This window comes from Hydractinia symbiolongicarpus, chromosome 4 (genome assembly GCF_029227915.1).
Source record: "Hydractinia symbiolongicarpus strain clone_291-10 chromosome 4, HSymV2.1, whole genome shotgun sequence".
Classification (NCBI taxonomy): domain Eukaryota; kingdom Metazoa; phylum Cnidaria; class Hydrozoa; order Anthoathecata; family Hydractiniidae; genus Hydractinia; species Hydractinia symbiolongicarpus.
Window position 1 is genome coordinate 26819410 of NC_079878.1, and position 9361 is coordinate 26828770.

The 9361-nt window shown below is 32.3% G+C and overlaps 1 protein-coding gene across 1 annotated transcript; it reads left to right on the forward strand.

Moving 5' to 3' along the window:
• The first annotated feature begins 1051 nt into the window (after nt 1-1051).
• On the forward strand, nt 1052-6866 carry LOC130642143 (adenosine receptor A2b-like). The gene is made up of 4 exons (XM_057449227.1): nt 1052-2185; nt 3061-4743; nt 5044-5212; nt 5797-6866. The coding sequence occupies exons 2-4, from the start codon at nt 4506-4508 to the stop codon at nt 6611-6613; spliced, it is 1224 nt and encodes a 407-aa protein (XP_057305210.1). The 5' UTR covers nt 1052-2185; nt 3061-4505; the 3' UTR covers nt 6614-6866.
• The last annotated feature ends 2495 nt before the right edge of the window (nt 6867-9361 follow it).

The window sequence follows — 9361 nt, forward strand, 5'->3', positions numbered from 1 at the left end:
ACTTAGAATACACACACTTAGAAAACACACACCCTTGACACAATCCATACCTAATAGGATGCATATATTAACGCACCTAATGAGTACCCAAGCTTCAATGACCATAGGTAGAGCAAAGCGAATATTCCTCTGTCGTGTAATCAATATATTCGTATCAATAAATTCACTTAAAAGAAATATTCTCACTTTGCAATAAACAGATGGATCTCCCTCGTATGTGTTCCTCTAGTTTCAGATATTAGCTACCTTACAAAAGTGCTACAAAACTAGTAACATCAAAAATTGTTATAAATTAAAAAATGTTTTTGTGGAAAAAAAATGCTAAACAGTTAAAATGAAGTAATTCCAAATTTCTCTCCTAACTGGTGTGTGAACACCCAATATTGGGACCTTCAATGAAAACTAATACTATACTTAAAATAGTTACGCGAAGAAGATCTATATTTATTTGAACGTATGATATAGCTATATGAATTTATCATAGCTATATGAACTTATATGGCCATATGATATCTGTATATGGCCATATGATATCTACATATGGACATATGATGTCTGGATAAAAACATGTGACATCTGTAAAAAATACTTAATGTCTAGATATACTCATAAGACAACGTTGGAAACATATCTTTGAAAATGGGTTAAAAATTCTAGCTATATGTTTACCTGCTGTGATAACTTATATTTTAGAACTGTTTTTGCGGTATCGTAGACATTTTCTTCTCCTTACGTCCTTACATGAGAACGTGCATTGACATTTACAAATCTTTCACGGACTCCTATATTACGTCAAACTCTTTTACTTAATATACAACTTTCTACATATTACTAAGTTCTCAAAATAATAACAATAATAACACCATAGCTTGATTTCGCCACTTTAAAACAACTTTCGAAACTTACACTCGAATGTAAATTGTTTAAACTAATTCCGTTGTATAACATCCAGTAATTTCGTTTATGGGCTGGTCTTAACTTAATTAACGAAAGGAAATTTTATTACAGTGAACGTGTGAATAATATATGAACATATAAACGTATTTCTTAATCTGTTAAAGAAACTTTGTGTAAAAAATTTTCAATGATTATTTGTTCGCGACAAATCAAGTTTGGTTTTTTTTGTGAGTTCTGAGTTTACAGAAGTTGCATTGGGAGGAATGGGATAGAAAATGTTATTATCGCTAATAATTAATAAATCACAAATCTTGTTAGCTACACCGTAACACAACTAAATATTTGATTTTTTGTTATTTATTTTTGAAAAAAAGCTTTACAGAGAAACGCCTTTGAACTAATCTAACTAGCTTCAGATACACGAAGAAACTGTTTTGTTATCATTGTTCATTTATGAAAGACGTTTGGAAAAGCAAGTTAGTCATTTATATTGCAACATATCTGGCCATCATGTGAAAGTTTACATGAGAGACTCAATCAAAGATTCATTTAACATATTCCCATCGCTACTGAAGCATCAATATCTGGACATATTAGCGCTCTTTATAAGTTTGTTAAATTAGATTTTTTTTTAATAACATGATTGTTTTTTAAAATTATCAAAGCAAACATTTTTTAACCAATGTGAGAAAAAAAAGTAGGCAAGAGTATTTTTTATTTCTTATTTATTCTTTTTATTACTATTTGTTTATTGATTATTTGTTTTAATTTATCAGTTGGCAATGTCGTCGTAGTGTTTATAACGTGGAGAAAATTTACTAAGCTTAAATTTTTATTAGCATAATTTATTGGCAAAGGATTAATAACATGTTGACCCAGGTAAAATACTCTTTCCTAATTTTATATGATTTTTAAATGAATTCGTTGATAGAATTTCCGACAATGTTGATAGCAAGTCATGTATATATAATCGAGTACCCGCGGGGGAGAAATTTCACAGTTCCTTAATGTTAACCATCGTATAGATGATATTAAAGTTGCTATGAGTTGCTTTTCATTGGGACAACATTTGTTTACAGATGGTTTTCGTTTATGAAACATAGTAGAACGGACGTGCAAGTAAACAACGGTCCATCATATAAATTTTGCAAGATCGCGTTTGGAATTAACAAACACGATATCTGCCTGGTGACCAGAGAAGGCTTATACATCTACTTGATATATGCGTATAATTGCGTATGCATTGACATTTTGTCTTTGCACTATTCAAAATTTTATCAAAATAAAGGTAGGATTTTTTTACAAGAAGAAGGAAAGTTCTGTAGCAATTATATACTTTTTCAAAGCCGTCCCAGATGTCTTTATTCTCAGAACGAAATTGATTTTGTTTTTAACAAGTAGTAACAGAGGGGAGTTGATTAGGGCTAATTACACTTCACTTTAATTTTTAATTACTAAACGCTTCTTTTGCTTATTTCGACACTAATTTCACATAAACGAAAGAAAAAAAGAATGAACAGTTTGATATTTCGAACAAAGGTTTGATTTTATTATAATTGTAAGACATTAAGTCCTATTTTCGATCGATTTGTAAATGGCAAATTCGGCAGTAAATTAGCTGCAAAACATCTTTTTGATTACCAGGAGAAACCAAAAACATATCGCAAATTTAAAACCTGAATGTAAGAAACTCTTTTGCGTATTAAAAACCAAACAGTTATTTTAGTTTCCTTCCGGTAATGATTTTTTCCAAAACATAAAGGTTAAAAGTTACTGCGAATTATTTCACCGCTAAAGGCTCTTATCTACTTTTCTTTGCAGCCATTCATTCGAAGCGAAATCAAAAAGTGATACTGCGCATGTTCAGATAGATTTCGCCGGCAAATTTGCTGGCTAATTGTTCCTTGGAAATCCTCTTTTGTTGTAGAGTAGAATTAGTAAATCAGTAAATCATTTTTATTTGTAAATTAGTTGTATTGAAAGATTACATTCAATTTATAGGAGAGATGCAGAGTTTTTTTTATATAATTTGATTATCATAATCAGGTTTTTAAGTAAGTATTTCGCTATAGTCTCATTTTGATGTATTGCTATGTTGCTAAGGCTGGTGTATAAGATCTAATGTCATATCGGCTAAAAGATAATATTCAAATTCGTTTTCAGATAACACCATTTGTTTATTCCAAATAGAGTGAGTCAAGTCAACTTTAAAGAATTTTACCAATTGCTCAACAGGGGCCCTAGTAACGAACTTGGAAGAGCTTGAAAGTACTTTATGGGCTTGTTCATTTACTCGATACAAAGTAAAATGCAATTGTATTATTGTTGTGTATAGCCTCTTTCAGGAAGACTTGGGAAGAGCTGTTTGCTTCTGGTAAAATGGCGATGTGTTACACAAAAAAATTGCAGTATAATCTTTACATAAAAGTAATTCTGAATAAGCCATAGTTTATGAAAGTTCCTCCTAAACCGAAATATGAAAAAACAATTTCAGGATTGAGATTAAAATCAGAAATGCGATAATGTTAGTTCACATAACTTTCTCACGGCAGTCGGCGTTTTTATGCATGTGTGTCATTACCGACTTAATTGGAAGACTTTACTTTGTTACACTTTTATACCCGTTTGTATTGATTGAGTAATATAGAGCGTGATATTGCAAGAAAATACATACAGAAATCACCCATCGGAAAAGTCTACGGTAATGTGAAATTAAAAGTCACTGCTCACAACTACTTTTTTTGGCTCACAGAGAGACGGCGAATATAATTAATAGACTAGTCATTAGCGGCCTTTAAATTCCATCTCCGTATTTTGGCTTCCGTAACCATTTCGTGCATGTTTGGCACGAAGTGATCTTGACAGCAATATTAAAGATAGATAATCATAAAGATACCTACTGCGTTCTTACCTAGCTACATTATGGTACGACTTAAATTGTTTGCCTTTTATATTGCGTTATGAATACGTAACCCCCACGGGTTACATACAAATGGAAAAATATATGAGCTTATTGTAAAACAACATTTTAGTAAAAACACATTTTGTTGACACTATTGAACTTCAATATACCACTGGCAATGACGTTCACTGAGGCTAAAGACTTACTTTATTTCTTCAGTAGTCCTCTTAAAACGTTTTGTTGCAGTGTAAACCGCTTTTTTATATTACCGTTATTAACTATGTAACGTCGCTATTTTTGTAAATCAGTTATCAATTACCTCCCAAACTAATCCTAATTACGTTTTCTTTTTTTTTCTTTTTGTAATATCAAAACAGCTGTATACACCATGACAAATATATGAGATCTTTCATTTTTCGTTTGCAGTACATGTCTTATGATATATTGTCACCATTATTAGCTCCATTAGCGAAATTTACCTGAATAGTTGGTGGGTAGTGGGAAAATTTCAAATGCGCTTAAATAACATTCTATCGTATTAAAAGTTCCTATGGGAACAAAAGAAGCAGGTGATAATGTGTTCTTCTTTTTAAGTTTTTAATATATATATATATACATCTATACAGTATAATATTATAGAGAAAAAAAATAAAGAAAAAACAAATAAAGAGTACATAGATAAGATAAAAATTAAATTAAACACACAATGTCGTTTTATACAACGACATTACCGTTAACAACAGATTTAATTAAAAACTTCACATCATACGGAGTGGCACCGTGCAATCTTCCAAAGGCAAGATCATTGGAGGATGTGTCGTACGCTATATATATGATACTGGTGTTGGTATCTAGTGTACTTGGTAACTGCATGGTCCTACTGGTTGTGACAATGTCATCGTTGCTTCGTAGCCGTGTGACGTTCTACTTCATAGCTAGCCTGGGTAGGAAACCATTTAATTTTTTTGTAACACTTCAAGTGTTGTTTAACATTTACTTTCGAGTGTTTGTTTTATTTTCATTTTTAATTACGATTTATACGCACTTCCTGTACGAATTTTGACTTGCGGTTTTCAGCATTCGAACTGCCCTGACATGTAGATTTTAAAAATTGGCTTGGAATTCTCGTAAAGTCACGGCAAAGGAGACATGAACAGATACATGCCATATTGACCCCTTAATTTCACCAGTATACTAACACTTTCTTGAATTTTAAATCACATTGTCCAATTCATTCATTTTAGCTTGCTCTGATTTTGCACTTGCAATATTCCAAATCCCATTCAGAATATCTTTGAAGTTAAATCACAATCGGTTTTGTCACGAATTGCCGGCTTGTTACATCATGTTGATATCAGATGCATTTGGAAATGTGGCAAGCATTCTGAATTTGTTTCTGATATCTATCGACAGGTATGCACTTTGTAGTACCTGTAACGAGAATATACTCGTAGCAAGAAAACTCTTTATAATGCATTTTTGACATTTTCAGTTACGTGTTTTAGAAATACCAGACCTTAAACAATCCGGTATAGAAGCTATTTTAATGTTGTTGTTTTTATATTTGTGTAACACATGGTATTCTGTCTATGCATTGTATTCATATGAACTGTTTTTGTCTACAGAAAATATATTCTAATAAAATTAAGTCGGAATAGACGTAAGTCGTTGATTAAATGATATAAAACTTTCACTTTGATTATTTACACCAACAATCAGGAAAATTAAATACTGCAGTTAGCATTTCTGTGTGACAGCTTCTCTGTGGTTTAGAGGGACAATAAGTGGGCTCCATTATGTTGAGTTTTTATCTTGTTACAATATACTAAGCACAGATATATTAAGATATGGACTTTTTAAATGTCCTTTCAAAGCAGAGTGGCAACCTTGTCTCAACACTAAGTGGCGCGTGCTTAAAACCAACAGCATATTCGATTTTGAGTCACTTCTGAAGAAATGGGTTTTCAACAATATCATTTTTTTTTAATTTTATATAGGTTTATTGCGATAAAATTTCCATTTCGTTACAACGACTTGCTATCGAAAACTCGTGTGAAGTACCTCATTTCTGCTGTCTGGATAATATCTGCCTTATGGGCTTTTACTGGTATATTTAACTGGAAAAAGAAAGAAGGGGATAGCGTATTTGGAATCTCAATCTCAAGAAGTTGTTTGAACAGCAACTACTACTTTTATGCTACGTCATTTTTTGGCATTTACATACCAGTTCTTGTAGCGATTACCATTGCATACCTGGCCATTCTCCACGTCGCCTTAACGCAAATACGAGCAATTGAAGCAAGCACTGTCGCCCTTCCAACACAAAGGACTCTTCTTAATGCAGGCAATAACTCGCCTCGTACGGAAAAAATGAATAAGCGCAGAAAAAGGACACTGAACAAGGAGTTAAAGGCAACAAAGTCAGTTGCAATAGTCTACTTGGCGTTTGTCATATGCTGGTTACCAAGTTGCGTTATCAACATTATCATTATGATTGACAATATTTTTATAAGCATGAGAAGCGACAACGAGAAATTGTTCCTTTTTATATATTATTTCTTCATTGAAATTCTACCCAACACCAACACGATGGTAAATCCACTTATCTATAGCTTCTCAAATCAACAATTTAGGTCAGCATTTAAGACAGTCTACTTCAAGTTACTTGGTAGATATTCAAATGCATTTTACTCTCAACAGTCTCCTCGTACCTACGGAAGTGCTGATTTATCGATATCCGCGTCACCATCGATGAGTCCTTATCACGGAGAAAATCAGAAAATGGATACCATTGCCATCTGGAAACCAGATTGACGTTATCCATAATTATTATTGTTAGAACTGTCAAGACTAAACAGACATGAAGTGAAAACGTAAGCATGTTTTGCAAATTCTGCCCGATTCGTCTGATCCATGACAGAAATATGATGTTACGGTAACTTTGAAGTATGGTTAATACGCAGATTAAATAAATAATAAAAAGATACACAATGACATTTGTGTCTGCACACTTTAAAAAAACGAATGTGTAAGTATAGAAATTGAAACATGTTTGTTATTCTTTGTACTTCAAATGTCTCCTGCTCGTACAATATGGCTATATGCAACGCACAGTGTCACACTAGCCAGGAAAACAGAACGTTAAATTATGTCTAGGAAAAACGTTCGATCCATTTCTATGAACACTTGTCAGTGGGGTTTGTGTCGTGATAATTCAAGAATAAAAAGTATTTCAACTGCTTTTATCGATGTGGGAAAGCCTTAATATTTTAGAAACTATATCCTATCAAAACACAATTTTATATATATATTAATAAATTCGTTTTTTTTCATATTTACCTATTCCTATTCTTGCAAGTATTAACCGTCTTAGTTATTGGCGGGAAACTTTCGAAGAGAATGTTTTGTAAAATTCGTATCCACTTGCAAGTTAAAACAGGCGAGAAAAAAGGCTCCACAAACAGACGAGCGTAAGTGAGTATGTTTTGGTGACAATATTGCCCGGTCTCATTTGTAAATAAAGATATTGAAAGGTAAAGAATTTGTAATATCTTTACATATTTGACATATTCCAGAAACTACTCGTTCAACTATTGCGTTATATCATAGAGAAGTCAAGGCATATAGGTGTATTCCTACAGAATTGTAAAAGCCTCATTGTTGGGGGTCTCTTTTTTTAGTGAAACAATGGGCCGTTTAAGGTAAGAAAAAAAACAAATTTGTTTCTAGAGATTTTTTTCTGAAACAAATGCCAGTTATACTACGTACATTTTATCAAAGTCGTACAATTTTGTTTGAGTCTCTCAAATTTTAAAAATTCAAAAAAATTTTAAATTGATTTAAGTTGAGCAAGCATCAAAATAGGTCACGAAACGTTTTATTACCTAATTATTTTATTTCTCTATGTTGTTTGGTCCTCACAATCAGCGATAATACAAACTATTACCTTAGAAATAATGAAAAAACTGTGTTCAAAAAAATCTAAAGAGACCTGGGTACAATAGTACATTAAAGAACAGGAAGAAATTATAATGCACAAATCTTTCCTCACTTTTCTGAAATTACCCTAAATTATTATAGGACGAAGTAAATTGATTTAGGGAGTGCACTAGGTACCCTAACAGATAAAAAAAAAAATTAGAAAAAAGAGTTTTGACTTCTTATAATTATTAACTCCCTTGTATAGATATGACGAAACCACGTGTAAGACTTAAATTTTCTAAAAGAAGATGATGTCACACCTTCGAGTATAGACAATCAAACTCTAATTTTCCCTTTCGCTACTCCGGGATTTATTTTTTTTAAATTTTTTGCAATTTAAAAAATGAATAGTTCTACATTGTCTGAATAAGTTAAAAATTGCTTATTGTCGTTTTCGAGCTTACTTTTGGTACACTTCATGGTTAAAAGGTTTATTCAGATGTAAATTCAGATGTACATTTTACAATTCCCGATTTTATATTTGGCTTATTCACAAGAATGCTGACGTATACAAAAAATAACTACGATGATTTATTCCGCTGTGAATAGTATAACAGTGTTATAGACCAAGATGTTAAAAAGTTTGGAACACAGTTCTTTTTGAAGAACATGTCAGTCAGTCAAACAACTATACTAAGCAAAGAAGCACTTCAGTTCCATCCCAAATACCAAAGTAGGTTTTTATAATCTGAAGGTGTTGGTACATATATCCAGATGTTATTTATCCAGTCTTTGTACTCCCGCGTGTGGTTCAGAACGCAACAAAAAAACTTTTTCCTGCCTCGCAAACCAATAAGTCAAGTAAATAGCTAGCTATATTAAGTGAGTATTTTTACATCTAGTTGGCACAATAGCACAACATTTTTTTCAAACGTTTTAACAAGGACATTAATTGTATTTTATTGTGGATAGGTTTTCTGGTATATTTTAATCGTTGCAATATGTTTACTTTTTATTGCTTGAACTTAAATTTCTGTGCGCCATTTTTGATTGCATAACGCATTACTTATGACGCTTTGCATGTTTTAGTCCTATATTAGCTAAAAGCGTTAACGATACCAGGGTATTTTTAGCCGCCTTCTCTCATATCAAAAAGACAAAAAAACCTGGAAATAGGAGTGGATTTGGTACAAAATTAACGTGCTCGTTATAAATAAGCGTCAATAACTAAAGAAATTAAGCGCTGTGTACACCTGTTTCGTTTTTAAAATGTACAAAACGCTATTTTTGAAGGTTAAAAATAATTTAACCCTATTCGGTCCCGGGGGATTCCCGTTAGTATGATAATATGTTCAAAAAACGTCGCACCGAATAGGGTTGTGAACCTAAAAAGAATCAGATGGTATCCTTAAAGGTTACGAGAATGTTCAGTAAATGACCCTGCATGACCGTGAATTTGATCCAATAAATTCACCTACTAGAGATCTGGCTTTAGTAAAAGTTATTCATGGGTGCGTTTTTTAAGAAAATAAGATCGTAAAATTATGCTGCTATTTTGATAATAAATTTTACAACCCAGGTTTCAGGTCTTCTTACTTTTAGTGATTACGGCTTTGGCATGTTTCACCCCATAAGCAAATG

What these genes read in the sequence shown, in the direction of transcription:
- LOC130642143 (XM_057449227.1), top strand. Translation starts at nt 4,506, where the DNA reads ATGTCGTTTTATACAACGACATTACCGTTAACAACAGATTTAATTAAA. An exon ending in CTACTTCATAGCTAGCCTGG is followed by an intron (nt 4,744 to 5,043) that starts GTAGGAAACCAT and finishes CATTCATTTTAG; the next exon opens with CTTGCTCTGATTTTGCACTT. An exon ending in TTTCTGATATCTATCGACAG is followed by an intron (nt 5,213 to 5,796) that starts GTATGCACTTTG and finishes AATTTTATATAG; the next exon opens with GTTTATTGCGATAAAATTTC.